This window comes from Pituophis catenifer, unplaced genomic scaffold (assembly GCF_029215685.1).
Source record: "Pituophis catenifer annectens isolate HBS135680 unplaced genomic scaffold, rPitCat1.0.hap2 SCAF_7, whole genome shotgun sequence".
Classification (NCBI taxonomy): domain Eukaryota; kingdom Metazoa; phylum Chordata; class Lepidosauria; order Squamata; family Colubridae; genus Pituophis; species Pituophis catenifer.
The window spans coordinates 59,026,239-59,046,755 of record NW_027256887.1 but is presented as its reverse complement, the minus strand read 5'-3'; the positions used below and the strand labels follow the sequence as shown (position 1 = coordinate 59,046,755).

The window sequence follows — 20,517 nt, the reverse complement described above, 5'->3', positions numbered from 1 at the left end:
CTGACCACGACAAGGGAGAAGCATCTATACCCCTTAATTCCAGATCATATCTCCACTGCCCCGAGAGAAACACCAGGTCAAGTGTGTGTCCCCCCCCTATGAGTCAGACCCTGAACTACTTGGGTCAGGTCCATGGTTGTCATGGAAGCCATGAACTCCTGAGCCGCATCTGAGGATTCTCCAAGTGACAGCAAACTGAAGTTCCTCAGTACCATAAGTGTTGTGACTCTGACTCCCGAGCCTGTCCTAACAGAGGGAGAGGACTCAGAAGGTGAAGGAGAGGATTTGGCAAGGCCTCCCTCTCCAGGACCTTCCTCTCTGGCAATGCCTCAGGTTTCCTCTGAAGGCCAAGAGATATGCCAGGAGCAAGGCACTTCGGAGCAGCTGCAGATAGAGAGCGAGGGGGATGAGTTTTGGCTGGATCCCAGACAGCGTCGGAAGGATAAGCGCGCACAGCAGAGAAAGAGGCGTGGGCGGGCCAGAGATTGAGTTGAGTCACTGGACCACACCCCACAAGGGATAAAAGGGGGTGTGTCGGCTATTCAGGCCTTGTGACGGACAAACTGAAAAGCTCAGAAGTCATATCGTGTTTCTAGAACCCTGTTAGAATCTCTTTTTGGATTTCTTCGGACTGGACTTTGACAATTCTTTGCTTTGAAGAATTAATTTGGTATATCGGACTGAGGAGAAAAAACCTCCCTTAGTGAGTAAAATCTCTTGGCAGGCAGTTCATGGTTTGCTGCAAAGACTGTTATCTTAAAGGAATTCCTGACTGTTTGATTCATTAACTCCTGGCTGTCTGTTTGTGTGTGTGCGTGCGACGGGGACAGAACAATAAGCCTGGGGAATTCCACCGCCAGCCCAGCTACCGCCTCTAGCAGCACAGGTAGGGCTGCTGTAACGCAGCTGGGAGGCAGGTACGTCAGCAACAAACCCAACTGAACCCGAGTCCAACCTCAAAAAGAGAGACTCACACCCAACAATCTCAGGGGCAGGGATCCTGCGAGGGCAAAGACACTTCCGGACAATGGCTGCAACTCCTCCACCCCTTCCCTGGAGTCGCGGCTGATGCAATATCTGGAACCCGTCTGGGCACATCTCTGAGAGGGGCACACCCCCCCTCCTGGCCCAGCCAGGTCTCAGTTATGCATGCCATAATCCTGGAGGAGCCCCCTCCTCCAGGATTAAGTCCCGAACGAGGGGGGCCTTGTTAACAACACACCTGGCATTAAACAGCAGCAGCCTGAAGCCAGGGCCCTGACATCCCGAGTCACCAGGTATACGAGGTGAACCCGGTGAACCAGAACCCAAGGGGCCGGAACAAGTAATCGCTTTAAGACAGCGAGTCCTAGTTCCCCAAGAGCGGCCTACCCCTCGGCTCCTGCCATATCTACCTCTCCCAGTCATAACCACAATACTCCGGCTCTCCAACACCCCAGAGATCCCCTCCCCCACCTCAGTGGCCCCCCTCCTCCCCGGCAGGCAAGTCACCCCACTCATTCCGAGCCGAGGGTCATATCTGAGCCCCCATCTGCTTCTGTTTGCACACTCAGCAGAGGGGGCTCCATTCTAAAGAGCAGTCAGGGTTGATTTCCTCTAGGACTGACCAGTTTGATCGCTTTGCAGTCCAAGGGACTGTATATCCAAGGGACGACAAGTATACTCTTCAACAAATAAACACTATTCTAATGATTTTTATGAGCTACTTTAGAAATCTACTCATTGCTCAACACATTTATTCTACTAAACTAAATATTTTTCTGAAAAACAAAATGAGCACTTACTCGAGCAAGATATTATTCATATCCTGTGTAAAGAATTTCTTTCTGCCTTCTTCATCAAAGAGCTTGGCAGCCTAGAGACAACAATAAAAATGCACTTCAGCCCAGCATTTTAATAATTTAGCAAGTTGCAATCTATTGTAATCATAGGATATTTTCAACATCTCAGGAAAGCTACTTCAGTTTGTACCAAGTGGTACATTCTAGAATACCACAGGTACTTTGTTTTTCCTCACTATGTTTAATACTGGGAGATAAAATTACTATATTTAAGCACTAATATTGTTTAAATATTATTATTTAAGCAATAGTAACAATTGGCTTCATTTAAATATATTGGCATAGGACACAAAATATTTGAGATCTTCCTAGTTGTATTTTATTTTGAAAACTTCTTAAACTTTCCAATTGTATTTGAATATGCAATTAAAATTAGATTATCTATAAATTTTAAGCATTATGGTTTCTACAAAGAATAACTAGGAACTAAACATACAGAAGAACTTACTGCACATTCATATCCAACAAGGTGTTTTCTAAAACCTAAATCTCATTTTATAGATGAAATAAAAACACTATACAGCAGTGATGGTGAACCTTTTAGACACCGAGTGCCCAAACTGCACACACGCATGCCCAAACTGAAAAGCATGGACATGCACATGTGCGGACATGGGTGTACTTGCGTGGACATGCATGTGCATGCACAGCAGAGACCCAAAGACCAACTGGCTGGCGGGAGGCGGGGTATCCCAACACCGGCCGTGCGGCAAGAGTTAATATATTTTTCTTTTGTGAGCTTCTGTTTCGTGTTTGCAGGGAAACAGAAGCTCACGAAAAAAATGCCACGGAGATCTGACCTGGGGCGACGGCACTCGTGCCAGCAGAGAGGGCTTTGTGTGCCACCTCTGGCACGCGTGCCATAGGTTTGCCATCACGGCTATACAGTATATAGAATAGAATAACAGACTTGGAAGGGACCTTGGAGGTCTTCTAGTCCAACCCTCTACCCAGGCAGGAAACCCTACACCACTTCAGATAAATGGTTATCCAACATCTTCTTAAAAATTTCCAGTGTTGGAGCATTCACAACTTCTGCAGGCAAGTTGTTCCACTGATTAATTGTTATAACTGTCAGGAAATTTCACCTTAGTTCTAAGTTGCTTCTCTCCTTGATTAGTTTCCACCCATTGCTTCTTGTCCTACCCTCAGTGCTTTGGAGAATAGCTTGACTCCTTCTTCTTTGTGGCAGCCCCTGAGATATTGGAACACTGCTATCATGTCACCCGTAGTCCTTCTTTTCATCAGACTAGACATACCCAGTTCCTGCAACCATTCTTCATATGTTTTAGCCTCGTCCCCTAATCATCTTTGTTGCTCTTCTCTGCACTCTTGCTAGAGTCTCAACATCTTTTTTACATCGTGGCGACCAAAACTGAATTCAGTATTTCAAGTGTGGCCTTACCAAGGCATTATAAAGTGGTATTAACATTTCATGTGATCTTGATTCTATCCCACTGTTTATGCAGCCTAGAACTGTGTTGGCTTTTTTGGCTGCTGCTGCACACCGTTGGCTCATTTAAATGGTTGTCCACTAGGACTCCAAGATCCCTCTCACAGTTACTACTATTGAGCAAGGTACCACATATACTGTACCTGTGCATTTTGTTTTTCTTGCCTAAATGTAGAACCTTACTTTTTTCATCATTGAATTTCATTTTGTTAGAAAGCGCACAATGTTCAAGTCTGTCAAGATCCTTTTGTATCTTAAGCCTATGTTCTGGAGTGTTGGTTATTCCTGTTAGCTTGGTGTTGTCTGCAAATTTGATGAGTTCCCCATCTATCCCCTCATCCAATCATTGATGAAGATGTTGAAGAGTACTGGGCTTAAAACAGAGCCTGGGGGTACCCCACTGCATACTTCCCTCTATGTAGATGCAGTTCCATTGAGGACTACATGTTGAGTGCGGTTGCTCAGCTAGTTACGAATCCATCTGGTGGTGATAATGTCTAACTCACATTTTTCTATTTTATCAAGTAGTAGGTTATTGCCTACTTTATCAAATGCCTTACTAATGTCCAAGTAAATTATATCAACAGCATTCCTCTGGTCCACTAATTTTGTCACTTTGTCAAAGAATGCAATAAGATTAGTCTGGCATGATCTTTTTTTGACAAACCTGTTAGCTTTTGGTTATTACTTTGTTTGCTTCTAGGTGTTCGCTGATTGGTTGCTTATCTTTTCCAAAATCTTCTTCCCTGGTATTAAGGTCAGGCTGACAGGTCTGTAGTTTCCTGGATCTATTTTTTTTCCCCTTTTTTGAAGATGGGAACTACATCAGCTCTTTTCCAGTCCTCTGGCAGTTCCCTGATACTCCAGGGTCTTTGAAAGATATAGTTCAATGGTTCTGAGATCTTGTCTGCCAGTTCCTTCATAACCTTGGGCTGTAATCCATCTGGTCCTGGTGATTTGAACTCGTCTAGGGTAGACAGGTGCTCACTTACCATTTTCTTCCCTATTTTAACTTTTGTTCCTAATCTGTTTTTTGTGATGCTATTTTTGATAGGTTGGACTGTTTTTTCCCTTTGTGTAAAGACAGATGCAAAAAAAATAAGTTAAGTAGTTCTGCTTTCTCCCTGTTGCTTGTCACCTTCTTGCCACTTTTTCCCAGCAATGGACCAACTGTTTCCTTGACTTTTTTTCTTGTTTTTAACATTTTGGAAGGAGGTTTTTTTTTTGCTATTTTTTACTTTTGTCAGAAGCCTTTGTTCATTGTGAGCTGTAGCTTTCCTCACTTCATCTTTGCAGCTTGGGCTATTTGCTGATATTCTGCCTTACTTATGTGCCTCTCGTTCCACTTTTTATACTTGTCTTTTAAAATCTAAGGCAGCGGTTCTCAACCTGGGAGTTGCGACCCCTTTGGGGGTCGAACGGCCATTTCAAAGGGGTCGCCAAAGCCCTCTGTTGCCCCCCCCACACCTTCACTCACCCTCACCTTCTGCCTCTGTTGGATCGCCGGTTGCTGTTCGCTTACCCCGCCCACTCCCAATCTATTGCTGCCTCCGGAGTCCCAGCTGATGGCTAGAGGGAAAAAACTTTAAATTCTTGCCGCGGGGCTTCAAAGAGCCGCCCTACTCTCAGCTATTTTGCGGAGGGCTCTGTTGCTAGCTAGCTGCAAAGAGGTAAATTCCTGGAGCAGATTTTTTTCCCCCTAACTTTGCTGAAAAAGCAAAATTGAAAGTAAGCAGGGTCTTTGCTACAACGTGACAAAATGAGGCAGAGAGATTTCTTTTTCCTCACCAAAAAAGGTAGGTGCAAAACTTCAAACAATGGGAAATTTAGGGCAAAAGAGGAGGTTCAAGATTTTAAAACACAAAAGAAAAAAAGCTCTATTTAACTAGGGAATTGTAATAATTGAGATACTATTAATTGTATATTGTGTTGAAAGCAGAAATGGTTAAGTTGTGGTTTGGAGGAATATAGGGGGGAAATTATTTGGTTTATTATTATTGGTAAATATAATTGATTTGTAAGAAACTGGATTGCATGGAAATAATTGGAATATTCATGTTCATATTGATTAATATACAAAAAAAATAGTTATATAACTAATTGATTTATATTAAAATGTTGAATTTGTATTAAACAACTGTATTACATAATTACATAATTAACCAATGTGAGGATGGATATAAAAATAGATGACAATGTGAAGGGGTATAATATAGAATAGAAGGGAAAAATTGAATTTGATTAAGATTAGAGATGAGGATGAAGGGTAATATTGGTTTTTTTAAAAAATAGATGAGGAATAAATATGGTAAAAAGGAAATATAGAAATTGTAAATTTAATTGAAATGACTAAACACTGTGTTGGAAGAAATATCCTTCTGGGTTCTGCTCCAAGTGGGGAAAAAAGACACTGGAAACATGGAGATTGCTTGGAAAGATGGTTTAATGGTGGACAGGATCACATGGCTTGAGTTCCTGAACAGAAAAGGGGCAGATACAGTAAATCCTGGGGTTTTTATGCTCTCTCTGGCTTTGCATTTCTTGGGGCCCCGAAAGAATATCCTGATTGGTTGTCAGACTCCCAGGGGGTGGGGGTTTTAGCTAGCCTTGCTGGCTAATGGTCACATGTGCTTCCTAGGTCACATGCTTCCCAGGTCACGTGTGGTGAGTTTCGGTTGCTAGATGGGGCCCATTGTGTTAGTTTCTGTTGCTATTGTGTTGCAAATGTCCTTTGACAAAGGATTGACTTTCTGCCTCTGGCCCATTAACAAAGGGTGGGGGCAGGAAGGTGGGAGCTGCTTTGTCTGTAAAATATGCTTCTCCATTTCTCATCCAGGAAAATATAATATTCTGCCTTTTTAATATTTCATTCTTCTAGGAAAGGGGTGGGTGCTAACCTCCTACAACTGTTTAAATTTGTGAACCGGTCAAATACTCTGTTCAAAGAAAATACATTGTATGTTTGTATGTGTGTTTCTAATTATTGCTATTTATTGCTATTTGTTCTCTTTTATTCTTTAAAGTTTAACAATTCATTCTTTATCTTAATATCTTTATATTTGTTTGGGGTTGGCTTTCTTCCCTTTCATCTTTTTTATTGTACAGCAATCTTTCTCCTCAAACCTACCACCTCTGTCTTTTCTTTCCTTCTTACTTTCTCTTCCCCCCCCTCTTCTTCTTCTCCCTACTTCCTCTTCCTTTCTCCTTCTCCTCCTCTCTTCCTCCCTCTCTTACCCTCACTCCTACTCTAATTTCCCTTCCCTTCCTTCATCCCTCTCTATTGCTGTATCCTTTTATGCATATGGACTACTCAGAGGGCTGAAAAAGTTATTTTTGACTGGTCCTCGCACTTTTGACCAGTCCTCGAATTTACGACTGTCCTCACATTTTACGTTTTTTGCCCTATCTTATCACCATGTTGAAGAGAAGCAGTTGTGAAATGAGTGACATGGTTGTTAAGAATGCTGCACAGGCATAAATGTGAGGATGGTCATAAGTGTGAGGACCAGTCAAAAGTCCGAGGACCTGTCAGAAATGACTTTTTTCAGCCCTCTGAATAGTCCCTATACACATAGCCATGGCCACCCGGTCACATGACCAGCTAGCCACGCCCACCCAGTCACATGACCTCCAAGCCACACCCACAAAATAAGCCACGCCCACAGAACCAGTAGTAAAAAAAATTAGAACCCACCCCTGTGGTTGGGGTTCACCACAACATGAGGAACTGTATTAAAGGGTCGCGGCATTAGGAAGGTTGAAAACCACTGATCTAAGGCTATGCTGACATGCATATTTATGGTTTAGGATAGGTTAATGTGTATTTAAAAATCAATCACAATAAAATGAGATTAACACCTAACAAAATGGAATGTTATATCCTTCAAAGAAAGTTTTATTAAATAGGAAAATACAGATCACATAAATAGGTTCTATGAAATGAAGACATATATTTATCGAAATTTTAGCCTTACAAAAACAGATGGATTAGGTTAACCTGTATCTTTGATAGCATGCATACAGATTTCATACATGTCAGAAATGTACGCTACTAGGGACTGTAATCTGCTGTCTCTCAAAGGAAATAAGAAGTATCAGAGCTCCAATATTCAAACATTCAAACAAATTCAAATATTCAAACAAAAATCCAATATTCAAACATTCATTTCAGTTTGTATGTACTCTATATATCTTGAAATTTGCAAATTATTGTGACTGCAAAGATTGCCTTAAATAACATGAATTCTAATAGTTCTTTTTTAGAAAGTCCAGTAAAAAATATATACTTACAATCCTAAGGTCTTCAATACGCTTTTCTAGATGTCCTGGTATACCTTCTGGGAGGGCAGGCACTTGTTTCAGTGTCAGAACCTCAGCAGTATGGGGGGGCTGAGTGACACTTCCATTTTCTCCTAAAGGCTCAGATACCGGGCTTCCATCAGAGGTACCATCAAGCAACCTATCAAAATCAATGTCTCCCAGCATCTCCAGGGCACTTTCAGCTTCCTGCAGGAGCTCACGTTCATTAGTGCTGCCAAAAATTGAAAGGACTGGATCTGTAATGCTGAGATTCAAGTCAGACACATCATTACCACCAATAGTAGGAGCCATAGGAAGTTTACTGGGTGTAGAACAGGTAGCTGCTACTGTGGGATTCAGGTTAACCTCCTTTTTTTTAAAGGCTTCTTTCTCTTTCTGAAATTTTCGGATCATAGCAGCCAATGAAAAAGAATCCTTGTATAATTTTTTCTTCTTCTTTTCAGATTTGTGTGAATTTAATGCTATTACCCTGCAAATAAAACAATATAAGTAACTGAAAGGAATTAATGTCTAACTTGGATCTCAATTAAAAATGTGAAAACGTTGTATTAGTTAACACTAGAATATTGTAAATTACACAGATTAAACTACATCAATAAATAGTAAACAATGTAAAGTAATGAAAGAAATACAATATAATCTAATTTTAAATTATTTCAGCACATTGGTTGTAACTAACTTTCTTCAATCCACAAATTTATAAGTCTGGAAAACTGCAAAATATTTTTTGAACATGTCTTTCTCACCTTTTAATAAACTAATTCAAATAGTAGTATTATACTTGTATGTGATTTGGGACAGCAATCTAAGAAACTCTGATCATTTTAATGACAGTATTTTAAAAAACATGTCAAGAAAAATATACTGAACTTCACTTGATCTACGTTTATTCTACTAAATTAAATAACTCACAATGGAAATAGTATTGCAACTAATTCATCATTTTTACCAATTTCACAAAATGTATTATGTCAGAAGAAAGTATTAGCAAACTTACCCCAACTGCTTAGTAACTTTAATTTTCCGAGGCTTTTTCTCCTTCTCTGCCTCTTCTTCTTTTCGCTTTCGTTTCTTCATACTGCGGTCATCACCATCTTTTAGTTTACCAAACTAAAAATTTAGGGAGCAAGTAAGGAAAGGGGAGGAGGAAGCATATAACAACTTAAATATAGGTAGTCCTCAATTTATAGCAGTCTGTTTCGTGACCATTCAAAGTTACACAGCACTGAAAAAAGTGACTTATGACTGTTTTTCACAGTTAAGATCTCTGCAGCTTCTCCATGGTCATGTGGTCAAAATTCAGATGCTTGGCAACTGGTTCATATTTATGACTGTTGCTGTATCCCAAGATCATGCGATCACCCTTTGTGACCTTCTGACAAGCAAAGTCAATGGGGAAACCAGATTCACTTAACAACTGGGTTATCAATTTATCAACTGCAGCAATTCATTTAACAACTGAGGCAAGAAAGGTCGTAAAATGAGGCAAAATTCACTTAACAAATATTTAACAATATAAATTTTGGGCTCAATTGCCTGTAATTGGCTGCCTGTAATTGAATGAGCATTTTAATTCTGGTTAATACATTATTTAATTTATAGGATTGTAAGCAGCTAAGAGTTGCATTGACAGTGAGATGTGTGGCAAATAAATGTATTGAATAAATAAAAGCAAAATCTTGATATTAAAAAAATTAATAGCACCTACAACTGAAAAGCTATCATTTGGATTCCTGCACTGAGCAGAGGGTTGAAGTAAACCCCTCTTGAGTTTACTCACCTTAGATGGTTTATGCTTCCTGCTTCCTGTAAAATCCTCCTCTTCAGAATCAGATGCTTGGCGGAATTGCAGAATTCCAGTATTAATGTAGAAGCCTCCATATATAGTAGTCAAGGATGCAGGAACTAATTCATCATACTGCAAAGAATATAAAAGATTAAACGTTAGATTACTAATATGTATTAATATAAAACAATGTAGTAGTTTTATTGCAATGCAACAAAAGGCTAATATGAATATGTCAGAACTCTGATTAGTATAAAAACACAAAGCATGTACTTCTGGAATGATTTTCTAATTCAGTGCTGTATCAACCCTCAAAATACAATAGTATCAAAGTGTGTAAAGATTTACAGCATAGAAAAATATGTGGTATATCTTTTTCATTTTTTAATATATTTTATAAATTAATCTAAACAGCAATTAGGAGGCTTTCAGTGATGACATTAACTAATGCTAAAATTGGTATCTGAAAATATTGTTTCAAAAATGAAATTTCAAGAATAATTTTTAAATGATATTCAAATTTATTCCTAATGCCTGCCATTTACTGATTAATACTAGGACTTGTGGGCAAATATAATCACAATTTTGTCCTTATTTTTGTCCTTTTTAGGTAAGTGTTGATATGTAGCAAAAGTGTGTTTGTGGGTGTGGGTGTGGGTGTGTGGGTGTATCTCACTAATATTATAAAGATGAACATCTAGTATGAAGCGTACTGCTACAGAGAATACAATCTTGACTAATTGTAGCATAAGACATCTGCCTTTGGCTAATCAAATAAGTTATTTTATATATTAACATCTTTTAATGCTGCTTCCCCAATAAATTTAAGAGTTATCTGAATTATAAATTATAAAATGTACTCCTTTTTCATTGTTTAATACTAGATGAAGTATAAAAATCACATCAATTAAAAAATTAAAACACAATTGTTAGTCAATCTATCATTCACTGAAATTAAAAGCATTTACAAAGCAAATGCAGCATTTCCTGATTCTTCTCCCAGACTATTCCATCATCCTATACCTAATGTTGGGTCCAAATGTAAATATTGCAATGTCTTAAATTACCCAGCTTTAAATAATCATCCAAAAATACTTCATGTAGTCCTATCTCTAAACTGAAAAAAGAAAGCCTAATGTCCGAATGAAATCACCCCAGAATATCAGATACCCAGTGGTACCTTAGTACTCAATTGCTTTGAAACTCATAGAATTTGGTACTCAACACATTTGGACACTAACATTTTGTCTCAGTACCCATTGTTTGTTTGGTACTCAACGCACAAGCTAGACTTGTGTCAGTTGCCTAGTGACTCACTACATTATTCCTTATGGAAAAAGTGTTTGGTACCCATCATTTTGGTACTCATTGAGCCTCCCAGAACCAATTAATGATGACTATCGAGATACCACTGTACATTTTAGCTCTCAGAAGAAGATACAATATGCATATAAGTTTTACTTACAGCTTCTGAATTATCGATGAAAGGATCATTTACATCATAACCAGAACCCATATCTATCAGATCTTGAGCTCGGTCCTTCCGATGTTTGTGGATCTTTCCACCCTATAAAATAAGATTGATACCTTAGAGGAATTTTTTTCTCACAATAAACAAACAAACAAACAAATAAACAAACAAAGCGTATAAGCATTATAGGATAACAGGAAAAGAAAAAGTTCACCAATCTTTCCTGCTTTGTTTCTCTGGCAAATAAGATAGCAAGATACCAAGAGAAATAAATTAAGACCTATATTTAACCGGATGTTCTATGTTCTTATAATGAATAAGACTGAATGCAGAAACTGAAATTAGCTTAGGCTATTTTAAGAAAAAGTCAGCAATTGCGTTTAGACATAACAGAATTATTTTTCTTTCAGGAGAGTCCCTGCCTTCTGGGGGAAATGAATAAAAGCAGAATGATTAGACAGCAAACACAGTGGATGTGTTACCATAACTAAAACAAAATTCTTTAAAAAGCTAAATTTGTCACTTAAAGCAATGTTAGAAGCAACTAAAAATTATCAGGATTCATGCCTGTAATAGCAACAATTTCTACAAATTTGCTCACATATTTTGTTTCAAATTTCTTAGCCAGCATTTCCACTTCATGCCTTTCATGCTCTTCATTATCAAATGGGTCTTCAATGAGTGATTTTTTCTGATGAGAGAAAACAAGAAACCAATCACTTTTAATATTTAAATCTGCAGTACATGAGCGATTATCTAGGACTACAACTTTAAATGGAAAAGCAAACAGAATCCTAACATGTTTAGTTTAATATCTAATGCATCAATACTAAACTTAATTTTATAGACTTGGGGTTTTAAATTGGGTGGCCGATTGATTTAATCTCTTTTAATTATCTTAACTTTTGTATTGTATGTATTTTAATTTTTGGCTCACTGCCCTGAGTCCCTTTGGGAGAAGGGCGGTATACAAATTAAATAAATAAATAAATAAATAAATAAATAAATAAATAAATAAATAAATAAATAAATAAATAAAATAAACAGCTCAATTTAAATAAACCCTTTTGGAATCAGTAAGACATGTTAATCAATGATATACAATTTGTGACCCTAAACCCCAATTATTAATGCCATACTGCAATTTTAATGCAAGAGACTGGGGAAATTGGCTGTTCAAGCAAATAGGCTGACTCTGATTCTGGGTTTTATTATTTATTATTTAATTTGGTTTAAAATGGGATTTTGTTGTGCATGTTTTTAACTTGTGTTCGCCGCCCTGAGTCCTTCTGGAGAAGGGCGGCATATAAATACATGAAATAAATAAATAAATAAATAAATAAATAAACAAACAAACAAACAAACAAACAAACAAACATATAGGGAATAATATTAACTGAATTTAGTAAATGCATTTGTTTTTAATCATAGTCCCATTTCATGCCATTCAAAGCTTATGATTCAGTTAAAAAAGGTTCACCACTGCTTTAAACTACCTATAAAAGGACTTACCAAACGTAATGCTTCTACAAACGTAACACAGAATATTTTAAAACCCCATCTATTAAATATGCTATTACTGAATAACATAAGTGAAGACTAAACTAAAACTTTACAAACTCAGAGAAGAGATCAAGTCAATAAACGATTTTATAGAGCAGTATTTCTTAAAATGTGATCCATGAAAAACCAAAATTATTTGGCAGATATTAAAGGTACTTACAAAAATTAAAAACAATATTCTTCTTTTCATTTTTTGTAAAAAAAAAATATAGGGTTTTCCTTGAGATATATTTTATTTATTATAATATCTAACAGGTTTAATATTCTTACTTTTACATATCCAACAAATAAATATTCTATGACTGTGTCAATTTTAATTTTTAATACAGAAAATATTGATAAAAATAACCAATATAAACAAAAGCCCCTTTGGGATTTTCTATAATTTTTAAAAGTGGGAAGGAGTCCTAAAAATAAAAAGTTTAAGAAACAGTCACAGAAAATAAAATTTGAGATCTGAAAATTATGTTTTTCTTCTGTACTCAAACATTATTTCAGAAAATAATTCAATTCAAGGAAAAGAAACATGAAAAATAGACACAAAGAATGAAAATGGTGGTAAGCTTGAAATGTTAGGATGTAAGAAACTGATATTCAGATGGTATGCTGTTTGATCAATGAAGTGATGTTAGTAATATTGTAGTTGCATATATATATATATGATTAGAATGATGATGTGTGTAAAATTATTAACATGAAGATTAATCAATATTATATTATTATTATTAATAAATAATAATAATAATAATAATAATAATAATAATAATAATAATAATAATAATAACACGTTTAAGTGATTAAGTTTGTTTCTTTTATTTTTGAATGTAACTTTAAGAAGTTGTATAGTTATAGTTGAAAGAGATATTAATTGGAAAATACACCATAACCTGTAGGTATTGGGAATATTATATACAACAACGAAAAGAGAGAGGGAAATGGAGTGTAGTGGAAGGGAGTAGGAGAGGAGGGGAGAAAGAGTAAAGATAGAGAGGGGAAAGGAGAGAGGGAAGTGGAGGGGACGAGAAGTGTAGAAAAGGAAGGAGAGGGAAGCGGAGAAGAGAGAGGGGAAATAGAGAGGGGAGTGGAGAAGGAGAGAAGGAAAGAGGAAAGTAGAGGGAAAAAGAGGAGAAGGAAGGAGGGAAGTAGAGAGAAAGAGAGGGGAGAAGGGAAGAGGGAGGAGAAAAAAGGGGAAAGGAGATGGATTGTATTTTAAAATTGGGTAAAATATGGTGTACAGGAGAAAAGAAAACAGACGGGCAATTTCGTATTTTTTTCTACTTGAGGGTTATACTATTGAAATTATAACAAAAGATAATAACATCACGGTGGACGTTAAAGCATATCGGTTTAGATATTATTGCATACTTGTTAATATTTATATGAAAATAAAAATTTTGTGTAAAAGAGAGGGGTAAATAATATGGAATAAGGAAAATGGAATGTAATAATTATGAATATGTTTATCTGTACTAAAATGTATGATACTCAAAACACCACACCATCCACATGATATGTATAAATTTTTAAAAAATAAAAACTTGATGGGAAAAAAAGGAGTATAATTCAATCATTTAAATAGTATATTCCAGATTAATAGATATTAATATTTATCTCAATTATAGAAATTAGAATTGTTTTGAACAAATACAGGTAATTCTAGACTTATGACCACAAATGAACCCAAAATCTGTGTTGCTAAGTGAGACATTTGTTAAGTGAGTTTGGCCCCATTTTATGACCTTTCTTGCTACAGTTGAATCACTAAGTTAATAACACAGCTTTAAGTGAATCTGGCTTCCTTTTTGATTTTGCTTGTCAGAAGGTCACAAAAGGTGGTCACATGACCCCAGACACTGCAGCTGTCATAATATGAGTCAGTTGCCAAGCACCTGAATTTTGATCACATGACCATGGGAATTCTGCAACGGGCATAAGTGTGAAAAGTGGTCATAGGTCACTGTTTTCAGTGATATTTTAACTTTGAACACTAAGACACTGAACTGTCTTAACTAACTTAACTGAACTAAGAAATGAACTGTTGTAAATCGAGGTATAAGTAGCTATTTCCCATCATGACAGAGTTCATTTGCTACTTGGCCTGATGACAGTGAAAAATTGTGATCACTCTACAACGTATTGCCTTCCTGTTGAATCTCCTACAGCACACTAAGTGATTCTGAAATACTTTAAATCGGCATTCTTACTTCCTATTTGACATTTCATATATTGCATCTATCCAGTAACAAGCAAGAGCTATTCAAAAAAAAGGCAAAGTCATATTTATCTACAAAACTATTGAAGGTTATATCAAGTTTTTTAAATAAAAAGCATCACAATTACTTCTGATCTAATTGAATGAAACTGCATTAAAGAAAGATTACTTGTAAAGTTACTAAATTCAGCAAATTCAAATCATATTCACAAGATATGGGCAAAATAGAGATTCTTTGGCTAATCTCTTCTATGTCATCACTGAATGTTATTGCAAAGTGTGAGATCAACTAATACGGTATAACAAGGACAATTTGAGATGTAGCTGAATGAAGTGAAACTGGCATCATAGAGATGTAACTTTTCACTCCTTTAGATTAGTACATGACTTTGACTCACCCACTGCACACAAACATGAGATTTATTCATGTGGCATCCAGTAGATTACCATAAATTGCCCTATCAAAATTTTATTCTCTCTTCCCATGCCTGTTTCAATCACCTTAATTTAAACGGAATCAGTAGCCCCAGTTCTGTTCACGGTTTCCAATTTTACAGATGTAGTAGTAATCATGCAAAATAGAGAGAAATGTTAATCCTTCCCTAGTTCCCTCTTCTTTTTAAAGAAACAGAAGAACTGCTACTGGAAATTTTGTAGCTCAATGTTGTAGTTTATCTTGATCTTATGTTTTATTCACACATCACATAGCAACTGGATGAGTTAAAGCAGCAACAAAACATGGCTATGGATTATAATACACCTTCATTACCATGTTAATTAAATCAAGACCCAATATAATTTAGTGATTCTAATTCTAGTCTAAAACTTAAGTTCAGAGGTTATAACAAAGTACTATTGAACAATTAGGCCATCAAGAATAACCATTACTGTTATTTCTACACTGGAACCTGTATACCTCCAAATACTGCGTCTAGAACAAGGCAGGAGACACATATACTTCTATTTTCTGCCTTTCACCATAGAAAGATCTGGTTTGCAGTTATGAGAAACAAAATGCTAGATTGGGCCTTGGGCTGTTACCTTGTTATAAAGGTACTAAAGTGAGTTTCCCACTATTTTAGATATGGATACAAAGCAATTATTTTTCACTTCTATTTAGAAACCTGATGGCAAAAAAAGATCTATTGGCCCACGTCTGCCCTTTGAGGTTTTTTTAATTACTTTATTTTTAAAAATTTTGTTGGACGCTGGACATGTTTTCCCAAGCATTTTTAAACTCAGTTACTGATGATTGATCCACTACCTCCACAAGTTCGCTCCAACCTTTACTACTTTTTGTGAGATAATACTTTCTAATATTACTTGTGAACTTGCCTCCTGCGCCTGATTGAGGTTATGCCCCTATGTTGCTTTTTTAATATTGAAAATACTGCCTCCTAGAGCCTTATTTATAACTAATATATTTAAAGGTTTCAATAATGTCCCCTCTTTCCCTTCTGTCCTCCAGACTGTACATATCTAGTCCCTCCAATCTCCCTTAATTTTTTCCCCCTCAGACCTTGCACCATTTTTATTGCCCATCTCTGGACTCGTTCAATCTTATATCTTTTTTTAAGTGAGGACTTTGGACACAGTACTCCAAATGTAATTTATCTATGCTAAGTATGCTAAACTATGATAGTTATCTTTATCATAGTTTAACATATTAAAACCTTACTTGTTGAAACAAGCCAGATTAATCCACAGCTAAATTGTTTTAAACAGAATATAACCGTATTTCCAAAAATGGATGTGCCCTTCTCATTTTCCAAGCATATAGTCTTAAATTCAATGGCTGTAGTCAATCATTAAACTGTTAGTGTTTAACAATGATCTATTGAATCAGAATCAATCTTGCAGACGAGTGACTATGTATGACTAGATGTTGCTTACCATCTCTTTTAATTGCTTTCTCATCAAAGTAGAAAAAACAAGCCCTATGGCCTATTTAACATATTGTACTAAACTACCAATAATTTAACATTGGTTTATTATGTGAATCCAACCGTATTTGATTCACATAAATCACTAACCTATGGCTTCTCTACTGTCTCACTACATATTATTTTCTTTAATATGTATTAATTTATTACTTTATATTATTTCATGTTCATCTTTTATCTCTGTGAAAATGTATGGACTCTAAGACCAGCAAAAAAGATCTGTGTATCATATGCAGCTCTGAGGATTCAGGTTGCGCAGCCATGCAATTTAAGATACCATAAATTATTTAAATCAAATAAGACTTTTTAAACCTTAAAATAAAATAAATATCTTATCTGTGTTCCTAATATAAAACAATATATCGATATAAGAAATGCTTTTAAATATTTACATTCATGGTAATCAAACTGTCATTTTATGTTATAAATCATCACTGAGAAAGTAAAATACAGATTTGAAACTTCCACATGAATCAATTTAATAAGCATGAAACTAACTGAAGTCCTCTGCTGAACTAGTAATAGCAGCTGTAATATCGGTAGTATGGTATTTGGATATCCACTGATTTACAAAAGTTCAGTAGCCTCACATCCCCAAATATATAGAACAGCATAAGAACAGAATGCACTTGGATAAAATTATACTTAGAGACACACTACCCTGTTTCCCCCAAAATAAGATATCCCCCGATAGTAAGCCCAAATCGGGCTTTTGAGCGCATGGCAATAAGGCCAAGCGCTTATTTCAGGGTTCAAAAAAATATGAGACAGGGTCTTATTTTCGGGAAAACACGGTATTACTTACATATCATTTTTTGTATTCACCTAGATTTTTCATCTATTATGACTATTTCACCTATTATCCCAGGATTAAGACCTATTTGTCTTAACCTGGGATAATAGATATATGAGACTAGCAATCCTGCAAAATGTGATTTGAATAATTATGGGCATATTTGCATTTGATCCAGAAATTATCATTACTTGCTTTTAATTTGTTCCCTTTTAATACAAATCTCACAATAATCAAATATACCTTCAAGTAAAACATCTAAATTGCTATGAACTTATTGTTGGCCTGCAGTATTCCAAGGGCAATGCCATGTAGAAAAGGATAAATTATAGCAACAAAAAGAAAAAAAAATATAGCAAAAGAGGATACAGGTAATCCTCGATTTACAGTTCATTTAGTGACCATTCAAAGTTACGATGGCATTGAAAAAAGAGACTTATGACCATTCTTCACTTATGAATGTTGCTGCATCTTCATGGTCTTGTGATCAGAATTAACATGCTTGGCGACTGACTGATATTTATGACAGTGGCAGTGTCCCAGGGTCATGTGATCCCTTTTGGAACCTTCTGACAAGCAAAGTTAATGGAGTAATCAGATTAATTTAACAACTGTGTTACTAAGTTAACAACTGCAGCGATACATTTAACAACTGTGGCAAGAAAGGTCGTAAAATGGGGCAAACCCCACTTAATAAATGTCTCGCTTAGCAACATAAACTTTGGCTCAATTGTGGCCGTAAATTGAGGACTATCTGTACTACATTTCATATTATAACAGCAGAAGACGGATGAGGGACAATTGGTAGAATTCTTAATACCAACCAACAACATACAAAGAGAAACAAGATTGTTTTAAAAAATCACAGAAAAAGTTATTTCCTAATGATAAATTGTAGGTAGTATAGTGTTAATTTTGGTAATAGTATTGAATATTATTGTGTAGTATAATAGAAATGACTACAAATCAGATCTTATCAACACTTAAAAAATAATTGTCAGCAATTCAATGATTTCTTTTTGCAATGTTCTATTTTTAATCCACAAATAGCAAAATAATATATTACTTTGTTCACATAGTAGACTTCCCTATAAGTGAAAAAATAATTTAGAATATTTTAATTAACTTTAGATTCTGAGTAACATAAAAGGGACTGTGGGTTACATATAGTGATGGCCCATTTCTCAAAACAAAACAAAACAAAAAAAAAACCTCGACTGCATAAGGCCTCAGTCACTATGAATTAGGCTGCATTAACATTTCTAAATGCATTACTGTCACATTGTCACAAATTTACTGAAATTATTTATGACAATATCAACAAGCAAGTTTTCCCAATATCCTGACTTTGTAAAAAAAGAAATACCCATTTTTGCTTGCCTTTACACCACTGCTATGTAAATCTTCAAATCTCTTAATGATGTACAGGCATTAATAGTGTTTGTAAGGTATATTGAAAGAACACTGCAAATAAAAACCACAGGTTTATGCTTATTCACAACAGAAAAACTAATTTACTCTAACAAAATCTTTCTGGCAGAGATATATTTACTTGCTTTTGACTCTTTTTGTATCAAAGGGTTTTCAAAGACCAGTAGAAAATCCAGCTCCTATAGGTTCACCATCTTTTGACTGAATCAAGAGTAGCAATTTGGTCTTATATCCATCCTGATAGGAATTTTTTCTAATGCTAAACCCCTTTACTTTCTCATTATTCCCCTCCCCCCTTCCTCCTCCAGCACTCAAGCTAAGGACTATGCTAACAGAACCATATAGGACAAGATTGACAAAATAGGAGGCAGAAAGGGTAGATAAAGAGCGAGCGTTTGCAGGTCTAATACCCGGGCCTTGCCACTCCAGAGCAACTCGGGATAGCTGAACTCCACGCAGCTCTCCTCCGTGGGATCTTTCAAGATCAACTCAAAGCGAACCGTCTGATCCAATGGTGGCGGCGATTCCTGTCGGTTGTTCTCTTGATTTGGCTGCTGATGAGACGACAGCGGCGGTGCTTCTGGCCTTGGGGACTCTCGGTGGGGTGGCGGCTGAGGCGGCTTTGGTGTCAGCTCAGGCCGACTGATCTCCCGCGGTAATGTCACAGGATGAGACTCTGGCCGAGGACCAGATTCAAAGGGTTGCGATGGCGGCTCTACCCGACTGTTCTCATAGGGGTGGTGGTGGTGGTGCTCCTGCTGATCTGGTAGTTTCAGGCCCTCACGCGCTAATGGCTGCTCTGGCTCGCGGCCCCCTCCAGTCTCTCGCTCTAGCACCGGAGACTCACCTTCTCGTCGCCTCACGGGTGACAGACTAATGAACGGCACCCGACGCGGCTCCGCCATCATCCACCCCCCCACCCCCCTTCCCACCTGTTCGGTGACCCAACCTCGCCACCCACAACCCCAGCTCCTCCTCCGCCCGTTCCCTCCCCCTTAACCAGGTCAGAGTACCTCCCCTCTTCCCCACTAGCCTCTCCTTGCCGATAACATCGCTGCCATCTTGGAGCCCCCCCACGTAAATAGATGCAGGCTACTAAGGCACGCATGCGCAAAGGCAGAACCCTCCACGGACGCGCTGCTACACGTCATTGTTGTTCTAGATTAGGGTTTTTTTTAGTACGTCACCGCGATCGCACGTTGAAGACGACATGGCTCCGCCCACAGTTGCCTTGGAAATGCGTACGCCGTACAATCGTAAGACTTTTAAAAAGTCTTCGCGAAGAGTTCTGAATGAGCACTTTTCTTTCTGTTGGTGGCTCCGGGCAAAAGTTAATTTCCTCAGGAACGCGGCGCTAATGCGGCAGCTACCAAGCGTGGTCATTCCTGTTCATATATTATTATTATTTTTCTAGTTTACAGCAAATGAAGATGGTCATAAAAACCATTTAGTACCTGAAAAAGTTGTGAGCGTTCTATCCTTGGTGCATGATTTTCTTCCTATTTAATACTAATTTCCTTTTAACATGACATGAACTAATTACAAAACACCGTCTTTCATTATTTGTTTTTAAGGTGCAATTCAAAGAAACTGACCATCCTAAAAAATGTTTCTTGTTTAGTACATTTGACCTGGAAATAGTGCAAAACTTAAATCTGAGCTGGAAACTAAAAAATTTGAAATGCTAACACAAAGCAGAGGCTA

At 37.0% G+C, this 20,517-nt stretch overlaps 1 protein-coding gene across 1 annotated transcript in view; it reads right to left on the bottom strand.

The window, feature by feature from the left end:
* Positions 1-19,721, bottom strand: part of UBN2 (ubinuclein 2) — a 66,656-nt gene extending 46,935 nt beyond the window's left edge. The window contains exons 1-7 of the mRNA XM_070946937.1: positions 19,224-19,721; positions 11,473-11,562; positions 10,866-10,967; positions 9,395-9,532; positions 8,612-8,724; positions 7,585-8,083; positions 1,785-1,855 (exon numbers count right to left, since the gene is read on the bottom strand). Of these exons, the coding sequence (XP_070803038.1) occupies positions 1,785-1,855; positions 7,585-8,083; positions 8,612-8,724; positions 9,395-9,532; positions 10,866-10,967; positions 11,473-11,562; positions 19,224-19,721 (1,511 nt within the window). The remainder of the gene's footprint in view (positions 1-1,784; positions 1,856-7,584; positions 8,084-8,611; positions 8,725-9,394; positions 9,533-10,865; positions 10,968-11,472; positions 11,563-19,223) is intronic.
* Positions 19,722-20,517: the final 796 nt, after the last annotated feature.